Source organism: Emiliania huxleyi (genome assembly GCF_000372725.1).
Source record: "Emiliania huxleyi CCMP1516 unplaced genomic scaffold EMIHUscaffold_303, whole genome shotgun sequence".
Taxonomy (NCBI): domain Eukaryota; phylum Haptophyta; order Isochrysidales; family Noelaerhabdaceae; genus Emiliania; species Emiliania huxleyi.
This window is the reverse complement of record NW_005199744.1, coordinates 1-14,385: the sequence shown is the minus strand read 5'-3', so window position 1 is coordinate 14,385 and position 14,385 is coordinate 1. Positions and strand designations below refer to the sequence as shown.

General features: G+C 66.4%; 4 protein-coding genes across 4 annotated transcripts in view; 3 read left to right on the top strand and 1 right to left on the bottom strand.

Annotated features, from left to right (window-relative positions):
• Positions 1-1,431, bottom strand: part of EMIHUDRAFT_116658 (hypothetical protein) — a gene marked incomplete at both ends in the record, with an annotated part of 5,327 nt that extends 3,896 nt beyond the window's left edge. Inside the window, one exon of the mRNA XM_005774935.1 lies at positions 445-1,431. Coding sequence (XP_005774992.1) covers positions 445-1,431 — 987 coding nt within the window. The remainder of the gene's footprint in view (positions 1-444) is intronic.
• A 355-nt stretch (positions 1,432-1,786) lies between these two features.
• On the top strand, positions 1,787-4,265 carry EMIHUDRAFT_458123 (hypothetical protein; the record flags this gene model as incomplete). The annotated part of the gene is made up of 8 exons (XM_005774934.1): positions 1,787-1,954; positions 2,740-3,165; positions 3,245-3,325; positions 3,398-3,459; positions 3,530-3,611; positions 3,821-3,890; positions 4,082-4,135; positions 4,211-4,265. Coding segments are annotated over 8 exons (996 nt in total), but the record flags the coding sequence as incomplete, so codon positions are not given.
• Positions 4,266-11,754: 7,489 nt separating this feature from the next.
• On the top strand, positions 11,755-13,245 carry EMIHUDRAFT_116656 (hypothetical protein; the record flags this gene model as incomplete). The annotated part of the gene is made up of 3 exons (XM_005774933.1): positions 11,755-12,405; positions 12,516-12,773; positions 12,814-13,245. The coding sequence occupies 3 exons, from the start codon at positions 11,755-11,757 to the stop codon at positions 13,243-13,245; spliced, it is 1,341 nt and encodes a 446-aa protein (XP_005774990.1).
• Positions 13,246-13,799: 554 nt separating this feature from the next.
• EMIHUDRAFT_116655 (hypothetical protein) lies at positions 13,800-14,315 on the top strand (the record flags this gene model as incomplete). Its single annotated transcript, XM_005774932.1, has 1 exon — positions 13,800-14,315. A coding segment is annotated over one exon (516 nt), but the record flags the coding sequence as incomplete, so codon positions are not given.
• Between the last annotated feature and the right edge of the window lie 70 nt (positions 14,316-14,385).

The following is a 14,385-nucleotide window of genomic DNA, read 5'->3' as shown; positions in this document are numbered from 1 at the left end:
TCTCGGGGGCGGCGCCGAGGGCGTCGGCGGGCTCGGGGGTGGCGGACTGGGTGCCGGCGGCGAGGACGGCGGCGGGCTGGGCGGCGTCGGCGAAGGGGTCGGCGGGCTGGGAGGCGGTGGCGAGGGCGGTGGCGGGCCGGGCGGCGGCGGCGAGGGGGGCGGCGGCAAGGGGGGCGGCGGCGAGGGCGGCGGCGGCAGCGGCGGCGGCGAGGGCGGCGGAGGCGAGGGGGGCGGAGGCGAGGGGGGCGGGGAAGGTGGTGGCGACGAGGGCGGTGGGGACGGAGGCGGCGGCGACGGTGATGCGGAGGGAGGCGGCGGCGACGGCGATGCGGAGGGAGGCGGCGGCGGCGGTGGCAGTGAGGGCGGGTCCAAGCGCATGAAGAGTATCCACACGGAGTAAGACGCTGGGTCAAAGGGCGCATAGTCTCCGCAGTCGTGACCCACCAGCCAGTGTCCCCAGGTCTCCACAGTCGGGTCCCATACTGCCCTCGTACACGTGTACTCTCCGGTGAGGTACGAGCGCCAGCGAATTCTCGCCACTGGCGTATAATAGAGATGGCCGCAGTTGCATGGGCCCTCATACTTCAGGCCCATGCGACCATACTGCTGAAAGGTATCGAGCGTCTCGGTCAGATTGGAATACTCGCACTGACAGCCGCCTGTAGATGTGGCCCATAGGCCAAAGCACTCGGCAGCGTGGCTGCCTCCGGGGCTCGAGACCATCGCACCGAGCGCACAATCGGTCTGCCACTGATACCCCGGAAGGTCGACTGTTGGTTCCCAGTGGATAGGTGGCGGCGGCGGCGAGGCGGGCGGTGACGGCGGTGAGGGCGGTGGCGTCGACGGCGAGGGCGGCGGGGGGGGCGCCGGCGGGGAGGGCGGCGGGGAGGGCGGCGCAAACGGCACCACAAAAGACTTCCTCTCCTCGGACCCAGAGGCAAAGGTGAGGCCCTCCTGCCCGAGGCCCGACCAAGTGGCGTCGTTCCAGCCGTCGCCGTACGAGTCCTTCATGACGAGCTCGCACTCGACGCCGGGCGAGAGGGAGACGCCGTACTCGGTCTGGAAGTCTGAGCCGGTGTAGGGCGCCGACGAGAGCACGACCGCACCGCCGCAGCGGAGGTCCCAGCTCACCTCTCTAGGGTACGATCCCGGCGTCGTGGTGACGGTGTAGTATGCGAGCGGGTACGAGGGCGGAGACGGCGGCGACAGCGGCGACGGCAGTGACGGCAGCGACAGTGGCAGTGACGGTGGCGGCGGCGGCGGCGGCGGCGGAAATGGCTGTGCGCTCGCTTTTGGGACGAGAGAGGCGTAGGCGAGCAGCGCAGAGACGGCCCAGTGCCTCGAGCCTGGTGAGATCATGCCGCGGGACGCAGGCCGAAGCCAAGAACAAGTCCGGGACGCTGGCAAGCCAAGACAAGGGCGAGAGGCCATTGCAATCGAGGCGTCATGTCACGGTCAACCCGAAATATTCCCCAGGCGGCCGGTACTAGCACCCGCCCACCTGTGTGTAGAACTGTAGATTGTTTGTCGAAAACTAAAAGAAAACGAGATGGTCGCGACGGGCGGGGGGATTTTTGTGAGAGACGAGATGAGTGAAGAGAGGGGGAAAGATAGTATCGTCTGTGATTCGTCTGGGGTCGGTGGTGTGTGTTTTTGGAGCCAAAAGTGCCTCAAGCACAACTTGCTGCGGCAGGAACCAGCCGCAGGAACGCTGACACGCTGCTGTCGCAGAACGCTGACAACACCACTCCACTGATCGCTGAAGTGTAGTGGCGCCGCACACCCAATGCTCGGCGCGCCGCTGCCGAATTGCTCGGTCGTCTTCTTCCACCACGTCGAGAAGACTGCAGGCACGACGCTGCGTGCCCTCTTCCAGCGGCACGCGCAGCTTGGTCTCTTCGATCTCATCAGCTTTGTCGGCCCACGAGCGCTCCGCGGCCTGAACCGACTCGCGGTCGCCCGCGGCCTTCTCGTGCTTTAGGTCGACCTCGATGGTCGCGTAGCCCCCCTAGGGGCTAGGGGAAACCCAAAGCGCAGGGCCAACCCTCGGAGACCCGTGTTTACTTTTACGGCCCTTGCCCTGCGACCGCGCACCCCCCCTAGGGGCTAGGGCTCTAGCCCGTAACCCGATCCCGATCATCCGGCCCGCTGGGTGCGCTTCTTAGCTCCCCGGCCCTGGAAGGGAGGCTAATGACTGCACTCCAAGTACTCCAAGTGCTCCGCGGCACGCCGCCGTTTCTAAGCCTTTCCACCCACCCCTCCCACACCTCACCGTGGTTTCTTTTTAGCTTCCCCAGGTCAGCCGGGATCTATCTAGGAATTTTTAGGTAAAATGACAATAAGGTTAAGGAAGCGCTGGACCGATGTCGCAAGTCCGCAGTCTGTCCGCAGTCTGCCACCACTTGGGATGACAGGAAGACGCACACACCTCCATCCACACTACCGCCCAGAACACCGCAGACTTGGGGAAAATGACAAGTGCGGCGCGCCGCAGGCGAAGAGAAAATTTGAGAGTGGGGCTCCTGTTCACACGATGATTTAGATCACCGTCGAAACGTTTCGGGGTATGTCGCCCTTGCTGGAGTTGCTTGCCGCCGCTGCCGCCGGGGGGGGGGGGGGGGGGGGGGGCGTGTTCGGAAGAGAAAGCGCGTACGACACGAACACAAGCGGACATTACGATGCAGGGATGAGCTCAGCAGGATTTTTGCGTTTCCCACCGGTTATTTTCTTTTATTCGAGCCATTCAGCGCGGTTGCGCCGGACACATCGTCGGCGGGAGCGAAGATGTACAGCTACGTCGGCTCATCGCCCGCAGCCCAGGTCAAGGTGTCGGACTCCCCGGCGTACGGCAAGCTGCCGCCGCCCGCCGTGGAGAAGAAGGGCGTCATGGTCTACCGGGCGGGCGAGAGGGTGGGCTTCTCGGAGCTGAAACACCATGTCGGCTGGATGGAAAAGCATCCCAGCAATGGCTGCGTGTACGCCGCGGGCAGCGGCAAGCTCCGCGCGTACAAGGTAGCCGCTGATGGCATGCTCGAGGAGTTTAGCAGCGCCGACGCCCTCGGCAACCCGGCGCACTTTTGCTTATCTGCCGACGGGGCGTGGGCGCTCTGTGCCAACTACAGCGCGTCGACGCTGTCGGTGCTGCCGATCGCCGCCGACGGCAGCGTCGGGGCAGCCACCGACTCGAAGCACCACGAGGCTTTTCCTAGACCTTTCGTAGACCGTTCCTGGACCCTTCCTGTAGGCGGCCACCGACTCGAAGCACCACGTCGTCAGGCTGAACCCGCAGCTCGCTGACCGGCAAGAAGCTTGCCACCCTCACCAGGTGCCGTTGGCGAGGTCACTGCACACGGGCAGGGCTGATCATGCGGCGAGAGGCTTGCCACAACCCCCGCAGGTGCGGCTCGACCCGGGCAGCGGCGCGTGGGCGCTCGCCTGCGACCTGGGCGCGTCGAGGGCGTGTGACTGCGACACCTCCGCGGACCATCACTCCGCATGGGCCATCACTGACGAGTGCAGGCGCGTCGAGGGTGTGGGTGTACGCGTTCGACGTGGCCCGCGGTTCGCTCGCCGGCGCGGCCAACAGCGAGCGGCACTTGCTGCTGCCCGAGGTGGGCCGAGAGAAGGGAAGGGAGGGGAGGAGAGGAGAGGAGAGGAGAGGAGAGGAGAGGAGAGGAGAGGAGAGGAGAGCAGAGAAGAGGAGAGAAGAGGAGAGAAGAGGAGAGGAGAGGAGAGGAGAGGAGAGGAGAGAAGAGAAGAGGAGAGAAGAGGAGAGGAGAGAAGAGGAGAGAAGGAGACACGTCCGCGACACGTCCGCAAGGCGAGTGGCCCTCGCCACCTCGACTTCCACCCGACCAGGCCCTGGGTCTACGTCCTCTGCGAGCTCGACGGCGAGATGAGCCGAGATGAGCCGAGATGAGCCGAGATGAGCCGAGATGAGGCGAGATGAGGCGAGAGGAGGCGAGATGAGCCGAGGGGAGCCGAGAGGAGCCGAGAGGAGCCGCGAGGAGCCGCGAGGAGCCGAGAGGAGCGGAGAGGAGCCGAGGGGATTCCGTCCTGATTCCGTCCGATTCCGTCCTAGGCAACATCGTCGGCTGCCGCTGGGACGCAGAGCAAGGACGGCTGACTCCGTTCGGCTCGTCGCCACGCGCCCATCCCGTCGCGTGAGCGGCTGGACGGCGTCTCTTCACGGCGGTGTCGCTGTGAACAGGCTCTTACTACACCCTCCCCGACGGCGTTTCGCCGTGGCCGTGCCCACCACTCCGAGGAAGGCTCTAGGAAGGCTCTAGGAAGGCTCTAGGAAGGTTCTAGGCGTCTCGCCGTGCCGCGCCCACCACTCCGGCGGGTCACATGTGCTCGTTTCTGCGGACGGGCGAGAGGGAGCCGAGAGGGAGCCGAGAGGGAGCCGAGACGTAGCCGAGAGGTAGCCGAGATGAGCACATGCTACCTTGTAGAACTAGAACCTTCCTGAATGCCCCCCCCCGAACTTGCCCAGGCGGTGCCTGTACGCAACGACGCGCACCGACGGCGCCGTCGTCGCCTTCGACATCGACACCGCCACGGGCGAGCCTCGCCCGCAAGCAGCCCCCCTCGGCGAATCTCGGACAACCTCGGACAACCTCGGGCGATCTCGGGCGATCTCGGGCAATCTCGTCAGGCGAGCTCGCTTTCAAGCAGCGCGTGCCGTGCGGCGGCGTCTGCCCGCGCAGTTTTGTGCTCGACTACGCGTCGCCCGGCGGCCCGCTCCTCCTCGTGGGCAACCAGGTGGAGCGAGATCGCCCAAGACCGCCCGAGATCGAGATCACCCGAGATCGAGATGACCCGAGAGTGCTCGTGTCTCCTGGCGCCCCGCCCGCCTCCCCTCCTCTCCGCGTTTGGGGAACCAGGACCGCCAGCACACACACACACCTACACCTCACCCGCGCGGGCTGGGCCTTGCTCGTCCGATGCCGCTCGTCCAACGCCGCCGGGCTCCTGTCTGTGGACGAGGAGACCTTGTGTGTGCGGAGGCGTTGACCTTACCCTGCCTTGCCTCACCAGGACAGCCAGAACGTGGCCAGCTTCAGCGTCGCCACCGACGGCAGCCTCTCCCTCCGGTCCATCGAGGAGCTCGACGGCGTTTGCCCTAACGTGCTCACCGCGCCGGCTTAAGAGCGCCCGATTGTGCTCCGCACGCAGAGGAGAGACCGCTGAGTACGTAGCTACAAGCTAGCACGGCGGTCACGGCTCACGCCCGCTTCAGGCCCCGCGGCCGCTGGGTTTATTACTCGTCTTGGTTAGAGAAATCAGAAAAGGGAGCGTGTAAACTCTACGCCGTACTACAACACCGTATATACTCTCTACCGTATTGACGTATACACACGCTAATCGCAATGCAATCCTCGAGATTTGGATCTCGTTGTGTCGTTTCTCCCCCCAGCCGTGGACTGGGGACTGCAGACACACGCTTTATGTTGTACTTTATATGCGGAGGTGCGCATCACCATATCAATCACCTTCGGCGCGCTCCGTGGACGTTGCCACTCTTTCGCTTCCCGGCACCGCTTGCGAGGCATACGAGGCGAGTGGCCACCGAGAGGGAACGGGGACCTCGGCGGCGTCGAAGCGCGAGAAGGCGAATCGGGTTTCGAAGGGCGACGGCATCTCGTACATGCTCGCAACTCCCTCAATCGCGCCCTCGGCCATAGCGCTGGTGGCATACCGTCCCGCGCGCGGGTAGTGGTCAACCTTGCCCTCTCGTGGCTTGCTCGATGCGAAGGACTGGCCGACCAAGCCATGTGGAAGGGCACGCGCGGCGGCGCTACCGCTGAGCTCCTTGAGCGTCAGGTCGAGGCGGTGCGTCGGCCCTTTCACGCGGTCGTAGACGTGGTTGCCCCGGACGACCACGCTCCAGTCGTCACGGAACTTGAAGCTAGCGCTGGAGAACTTGGTCTCGATGCGGAGGTGGCCGCACGTCAAGGGGCGACTGGAGAGGCCGAGCGTGATCGATCGGCTTGAGCACGTTCCGTTGATGAACTTCCAGCCCGTGTTGAACTCGTTCAGCTCGCAGGCAAAGAAGGAGGCGTTGGCCAAGGCGGGCGGGGAGAGTTTCCGGGCGACGATGTGTACCTCGGTGATGAAGGAGCCGTCGACGACGAGCTTGGAGCCGTGAAGCTTGAAGGTGGCAGCCTGCGAAGCGGCAGAGGGGCGTCGGGGGTCTTAAGCGCGAGCTCTCCCTCCTTCTCCCGGCGCTTCTCCCGGCGCGCCTCCGTCTTCGACATCGTCGCCTCCATCAACCGCGGCGAGGTGCACGAGTCGGCCACAAAGATTTGGGGCGACCTCAACCTCCTCGGCATCGAGAAGAGAGACGACGACGGCAACCTCACCGGCACCCGTCCCATCGGCATTCCCGCCGCGATCCGCCGCCTCGCCAACCGCGTGCTCATGAAGCATCGCAGCGCCGACATGTGCGACCTCTTCACCGGCGGCACGCCCGACATGAGACGCACGGTCCGCGACGGCATGCGCGAGATCTGCCTCCGCCCCACCGAGGACGGCGGGCTCGGCATGTCGGCGGAGGAGGCGGAGGCGCGCGTCAAGGCGTGCAACATCCCCCTGCAGGTCGGCGTGGGACTCGCTGGCGGAGCCGAGGTGGCGATCCAGCTGCTGCAGGAGCATCTGCGGCGCAACCCCGGCCACGCGATCGCCTCGGACGACAAGCGCAACGGCTTCAACTGCATCTCTCGCAAGGCCATCTTTGCGGGCCTGCGGCGGTGGTTCCCGGAGCTCATCCCGACCGTCGCGCTGTGGTATAGCGAGCAGCGCCGCCTCTTTCTCTTCAACGCGGAGGCGCGGTGCAGCTCGGGCGACACCTTCATGTCGACCGAGGGCTGCGCGCAGGGCGATCCTCTCGGGCCCTTCCTCTTCGCCGTCGGCTATCATTGGACCCTGCTCGAGATGCAGGTGCGCAACCCGTCCGCCCTAATTTGCGCGTACTTAGACGATACCTACGTCGCGGACGCGCCGAGGGCGGCTCTCGAGGCGATGCTCGAGGGCGACGACCTTGCTCAACTCTGGAGTGGCGTCGAGAGCAACAAGTCCAAGCGGTGCATGTGGGCCCCCGACCCGCGCTCGCTCGACGCGGTGCGCAACCGCACGGATGTCAAGGGCACGCCGGACTCCGCAGACGGCGTCCTTCGCGGTATTCGCGTGCTCGGGGCGTACCTCGGGGACAAGGCGTGGTGCCGTGACAAACTCGTCAAGCGCGTCCGCAAGGCGCTGGAGCCGCTCTCGGGCATCGTGGCGCTGCGCGACACCAAAACGATCCACACCGCGCAGCAGCTCGCCCAGGTGCTCCTCCGCTTCTGCAGCAACACCACGCTCACCTTCTTCCTTCGCACTATGCCGCCGTCGGTGACCCAGGACGCCGCGCGCGAGCACGACCGCCTGATGGAGGAGGCGCTCTACACCCTCGTGGGTGGCGCGCGGGTCGGACGCAACAGCCCACGGTGGCGGGTCGCTGTTCAGCAGGCCCGACTCCCGGTCAGGATGGGCGGTATGGGCCTGACCAGTGCCATGGACATCCGTGAGGCAGCGTGGGTCGGCACGTGGGCCCTCGTCACGCGGCCGATACGCGAGCTGCACGAGCCATTCCGCGACCTCGATGTGGCCCTCGCGCCGGGAGAGCGCTTCGACGAGCTTCGGGAGGCTCACAAACGCCTCCGCGCCGTTCGCGACGCGGTCGGCAAGACGTGGCGCGAGTGGGACGGGCGCACGCTATACCAAGACGTCGTCGGGCCCTTCCAGGAGACCAAGGCGGTGCCACGGCGCCGCTACCACCCGCCCAAACTTACGCCGGCGGCGGAGCTGCTGGATCTTTCGGAGTTCTCGTCTACCAGCGAGTTCTTACAGCAGGCGCAGCGGCGGTACACCGTCGGCGTACACCATCGCAACTGGCTCGCCCTCGCCGACGCCTTCGTCAGCGAGGCATCCCGGCAGGGCGGCCGCTACAAGACTGGCAGGTGCAAGAACCACAAGTGCTGGCGCGAGGCGATTCGGTTCGTCGCAGTCAGCCAGGAGGGGGCTGGCGCCTTCCTGAATGCGATCCCCATGCGGGATGATATGAAGATGGAGACGTGGGCGATGCGCATGACAGTTCAGCGCCGCCTCGGCCTCCCGCTCGATGTTGCCTGCCAGGCGGTGGAGGCGGGCAAGAAGGCGCCAAACGGCAAGCCGCACGAAGAACTCGGCGATGCCGCAATGGTCAACCCGCGTGCGAAGCACGCGACACGACACAAATACCTGCTCAAACGACTCGTCAAGACCCTTCGCTCGGCGTGGGGCATGCTCATCGAGATGGAGCCGACTGCACACCTCAGTTACAGTAACCCAAAACAACCTGACGTGGCGGCGGCGAACATCGGCAAAGGGCATGTGCGCCTCGTTGGCGACTTGAAACTGACGAGCTCGCTTGCGTGCAAGGGTGGCGATCGGCTCGGCTGGAAGGGGGCTTTTGTCGCCTTCGGCAACACCGAGCGGGCGCTGCTCGACTTAGTGTTAGGGCATGCTGCATGGCCGCGACCGGGAGGGGGGGGGGAGGGGGGGAGGGAGGCGGAGGATGCAGAGGCGGAGGCGGCGGCGGCGGAAGAGGAGGAGGGGGAGAGTGAGGGGGAGGCGGAGGCGGGGGCACCTGTGACGGCCCGCTACGAGAAGGGCGAATACCGGTTCGCGCGGGAGAAGAATTGCGACCTGCGTTTGCTCGACTTCGAGACGTTCGGCGGCTTCGGGGACGGCGTCCGCAGAATTCTTCGGCAGGCGGCGGACCAGCTGAGTAACAAACTTTCGCACGCTCAGCACCTCGATGAGGTCACATGGACCACCAAGAACTGGCACGGGCTGCAGATGCAGCGCTTGTCTGTCGTTCTCCACACCGCCGTGGCGTGGCAGACGGTGAACGAGCTAGCGTGCGGGGACAGCGGCATTGTGCACGGAGCTAAGTGCATTGCCGTTCTTAACGGAGTCGCTTAGGCGGCTCCGGTGGTGTGCCGGTGATAGTACTAGCACGCGCCAGTTCGCACCTGTGTCGAGCCTGTCTGCTGTGAGAGAGTTGTTTTGTTTAAATTCTTTTTCTCGCGATGTCCACCCCACCGCGCCGCCGCTCGCGCCGCCTCGCCAAAACCGCCGCCGCCGCTCCCTCGCCCAGCACGCCGCCGCCCGCCCGCCTGCTCGATCTCCCCACGGACCTCCTCTTGCGCGTCGTCTCTCGCTGCGACCCCGTCGACATCGCTCGCGTCGCGGCCGTCTCGCTGCTCTTCCACACTTCACTCGCGGTGGAGGGCATCCGCTTGCGGGCGCAAGAGCGCGGCCACGAGCTGCCGGCGCAGCCAGAGGGCGAGGGCTGCGCCGTGCGGTGGCTGTGCTTGTCGGCGCTGCTGCGCGAGTCCAACCCGCCGGCGAGGGCGGCAGGCTTTCGGCACAGCCTCTTCATCGACGGCGAGGGGCGGCTCTCGTCGTGCGGCTCAGCGCCGTCCTACTCTCCAGGGCTGCTCGGGCACGGCGAGGGCGTGACGCGGCTCAACACGCCGACCCGCCTCCCCTCCCCGCTGGGAGAGCACGTTGGGAGCGTGGCGGCTGGAGGCGGGCACAGCCTCGCCCTCACGGCCGGCGGCAGTGTCTGGAGCTGGGGCTTTGGAGGCAACGGCCAGCTAGGCCACGGCCACTGGCAGGCCCAGCCGCTGCCGAAGAAGATCGAGTCGTTGGCTGGCCAGCGCGTCGTCGCTGTGTCGGCTGGACAGAGCCACAGCATCGCCATCACCGCCGACGGGGCTGTCTGGAGCTGGGGCTGCGGCAACTCTGGCCAGCTGGGCCACGGCCACGAGCAGCGCCAGCTGCTGCCCAAGAAGGTCGAGGCCTTTGCTGGGTGGCGCGTCGTCGCTGTTTCGGCTGGACTCTTCCACTGCCTCGCCCTCACCGCCGACGGCAGTGTCTGGAGCTGGGGCAATGGAGGCGGGGGCCAGCTGGGCCACGGCGACGAGCAGCGGCAGCTGCTGCCCAAGAAGGTCGAGGCCTTTGCTGGCCAGCGCGTCGTCGCCGTGTCGGCTGGAAGCAGCCACAGCCTCGCCCTCACCGCCGACGGCTTCGTCTGGAGCTGGGGCTATGGAGGCGAAGGCCGACTAGGCCACGGCGACGAGCAGCACCAGCTGCTGCCCAAGAAGGTCGAGGCCTTTGCTGGCCAGCGCGTCGTCGCTGTGTCGGCTGGATACTTTCACAGCCTCGCCCTCACCGCCGACGGCAGTGTCTGGAGCTGGGGCAATGGAGGCGGGGGCCAGCTGGGCCACGGCGACGAGCAGCACCAGCTGCTGCCCAAGAAGGTCGAGGCCTTTGCTGGCCAGCGCGTCGTCGCTGTGTCGGCTGGAATGTACCACAGCCTCGCCATCACTGCCGACGGCGCTGTCTGGAGCTGGGGCAAGGGTGAATATGGCTGCCTAGGCCACGGGGGGGACTTGTCGAACCAGCTACTGCCCAAGAAGATCGAGGCGCGCGGCGGAGAGTGAACTACAGTATCGAGGAGACGGTGTGCGTAGGCTACAGTATCGAGGAGACGGTCGGGCGTCTGAGGTCTGTCTGACTGGGGGGGGGGGGGGGGTCATTCCCGTGAACCCCCACGGGGGTCGCTCTGGGCACTGGGGGGAGGCGGGGCCCCTAGGGGGTACCCATGCGGGGGGGGGGGGGGGTCCCACGGCCCGCCGCAGGCGCCGATTTTTTTCGCATTTTTTGCGCGATTTTCTACTTGTTTTCATCAGAATTTCGCGTATTGGGTACATATTGCGACCATGCTATCACGCCTTCCGCCTTGCGACAGCAGCCTCTGTCGGCGCTGCTGACCGTGCCCTGCTGCACAATTGACCACCTGCATAGCTCGCGGCCTTAGTATCCAGCATTCAGTGACGACCTGATCGTACGGCCAGTAGGAAGGTGTCCTTCCAGCGCGTGCACGCTTCTGCCTTCTGTGTTCTGACGCAATGCGCGTCGCCTCGGATGGGCTGCTGGCACTCTCGAGGCTATGCCTACACAGCCTCGCGCGCATGGGCAGTCAAGAGGGGCCATGCACCTTCTCACGACAGCGCCGGTGCCTCTCTCTTGGACTGGCAAACGTGGTGGTCTCGTGTCACCAATGTGGGACCAGTGCTGCATCGCGCCATCGACAGCTCTGAACTGCGCCTCACCACTGACCGGGAAGGCCGCCAAGTGGGCCAGCACCGGTCGCACATTGTGGCAGCAGTCAGCAGCGCATGTCTGATAGCTAGAGCAGCAGCGTCAGGGTCGCAGGGTCGGATCGTGTCAAGCCTCTCGCCCGGCCGGCCGCGTGCAGACGTATGACGATCGGCCGTCGATCCCGAAGGGTCGTCGGTTGAGCTAGGGAGCCTGGCGATGGACGCCACCGCGACCCCTCGTGGCATCTCTCTCGCCGTCGGCGAGCTGGGGGCTCGCGGACGGCCGACTTTCTATATGACCAGTAGGACAGCCGTGAGTGTGAATTGGATAAGGAGTTTGCGTCCGTCCACCGTCTTCGTGGACGTCTGTCCTCGTGACACCCACACCCCACACGGCCTGTCTTGCTTCTGTCGTACCGGTATCAGCCTCTCTTTGAGCATCCGGGACGATCCTGCCATATCCACACCGCACGTGCCGGCTGCGCTCAGGGCTGCAGCAGCGCCGCTCAGGGCCACGCCGTCGCCAGGAGAGGCGGGCGGCCCGTCGGGCAGCGCTTCCGGCATGGTTCTGGCAGAGGTTTCGCCGTCCGGGGACGGCGGGGTGGCCGCGGGGGCTGAGACGGAGGTCGCGCGCATCTTCGAGATCCTCGAGGCAAAGCGGGGCGGGAAGTCCCTTGTCACAGCATTTGGAGACGAACAGCTCGCTGTTGTCGCCGAGGCTATGGTTGGTGACGCGACGAGCGCCGCGCATTTGCAGGAGAACATGCTCGGCGACGCGAGCATAGTCGACGTCTTCTCGCCGTACTTTGCGAGAGCCGTAGGCAGGGACACGCTGCCGCCCCATCTGCAGGCAACCCTCCGAGCGTGGTGGCTTGGGGCCGCCCAGGCTGGAGGCACCCTGCAGGTGGCCCGATCGGCGAGCGCCCCGCCGGTGCGCGTCGCGTCGGCGCCGGCGGCAGCGGAGGAGTCCGCCCTGACCGAGGTACAGGTCGCCGAGCTGACCAAGCAGAATCTCAGCTCGGCAGGCGCGCTCGCACTTAGCGTCTCCCTCCTCACCGGGTACGTAGTCACAGACAAGGACCTGGCGAGCGGGGGATCGGTCTTCGAGGGCGCAATCTACGGCCGGAACCCGTCGACAGTCAAGTGCGTGCGACAGGCCAAAGACGACCCGGGCAGCCTCCACCATGCCCTCAAATCTGGCGAGCGGAGCGTGGTCGTCCAGCATCTCCGCAATCTGGGCAAAGACTACCGGGAGAGGGATATGCTGGCCGAGGCCTCACTCATCCTCGAGTTCTCGTCTGGACTGGGCGACATCACAAGCAGTTCTTCACCTACATCGAGCGATTTTTCCGCAAGTACCCGGGGCGCGGCCTGCCGGAGCTGCCGCTCGACCGCATCCTTCGCGACGACGTCTACCGCGAGCATGAGAGGTCAGTCGAGTCGTTCAAGAAGGAGCTGGCCGAGCTCGCCAAGCGCGTCACCAAGGCGGAGGCGGCTGCGGCGGAGGCCCAGCGGGCGGCCGAGGAGGCGAAGCGGTCGGGCAAGTCGGGCGCCAAGACCTGCTTCTGGTGCGGCGAGGATGTCTCTCCCGTCGCTGTCTCTCGCAGCGGCCGCCGAGCAGGTCACGGTGCCCAATACGGACCTCGCCACCTTCACCGCCCTCGTCCGCTACCTCTTCACCGACCAGCTCGACCTCGGCGAGGAGGAGGGCGGCAGAGCGCAGCGCGCGCTCGACCTGCGGCAGCTGGCGCAGATGTACCAGGTGCCGCGCCTCGAGCTGCTCTGCGCGCAGGCGCTGTTGGAGAGCGTCGGGCCGGCGAGCGCCGTGCCGCTGCTCGAGGCGGCGCACGCGACGGGCGACGGGTGGCTCCTCGCGCAGTGCCGCCGCTACGTGGCCGACAACGCCGCCGAGGTGCGGGCGAGCGGCGGCGTGGAGCAGCTGCGCGACCTGGGCGTGGCAAAGGGGCTGCTCGGCGACGCGCTCGACCAGGTGGCGGAGCTGAAGGGGACGGTGGCGGCGCGCGATGTGGAGCTCGAGAAGGTCCGGGCATGAGTGAGGGCAGCGCCCCACGCCCTGCTCGCTCTCCGCTACCTAGGCACCATTGAGCAGTGTGGACAGCCCGCAGCGCGCTGTGTACCGGGGGCGACACTGTTTCCCGGGAAGTACGCCAGCAGTGAGCGCTCTCTCTTTCACTGCATGTTTTGGTCGTGACGATACCACACCAAGCCGTGTGTGCTGGCGTCCGAGTCCCAGCGGGTTTTCACGTAACAAGTACACACCCTCGGTCACACCGCCATCGCCGTCGCGCGTCGGGGAGAGAGGGGACGACACTGCTTTGGCAGCGTGCACCTCGATCCTGTACCGTGTTTGTTATGACCCCCCCCAATGAACACACCAGTGAGGGTGGGCGAGACGATCGAGGGGTCCCGTACCATGCGGAACCGACCCTATCCAGTGCTCAAGTGCTCAAGTACAGAAAAAGTCATCCCGAATCCAACCCTTCGCGTATAAACCCGCCTGCCGCCCCCACCCTCGCGCCAACCCTCGGCGCACACACTTCCGTGGCTTCGCGCCGAACGCGGGAGGCTCGCTCGAAGTTCGCTCCCATGAGCGAGGACGAGGACGAGGACGCCTCGAAGCTCGCCGCGCTTCAGGCCGAGCTCGCAACGCTCCGGCTCAAGGCGAAGGAGGGCGGCAAGCTGAGCGGCAAGGACAAGCGCCAGCTCAAGAAGCTCGAGGCGGCCGAGGAGCGGTGGAAGGAGTACGCCGCCGTCGCCGCGCCCAGTGCGGATGGTGACGAGGGCTCGAGCGGCGGCGCGATCGGCTCGCAGTTTGTGGCGACCTCCGACGGAGGCAGCCGCGTGGTGCAGAGCGCGTCGTCGCTCGGCGACGGCCTCGAGATCCCGTCCTTCTCGATCCGCGCGGGGAGCGTCGAGCTCTTCACCAACGCGCGGCTCTCGCTCAAGAAGGGGCGCAAGTACGGCTTCCTCGGCCCGAACGGCAGGGGCAAGTCCACCCTCCTCGCGCACATCGCCAACCGCGCGCTCGCAAACATCCCGGCCGGCCTCTCGATCCTGCTCGTGGCGCAGGAGGCGCGCGCGTCGTCGGCGTCGGCGGTGGAGGTGATCCTCGCGTCGCACGAGGAGCGGCACGCGCTGGCGGCCGAGGAGGCGCGGCTCGAGGCCGACCTCG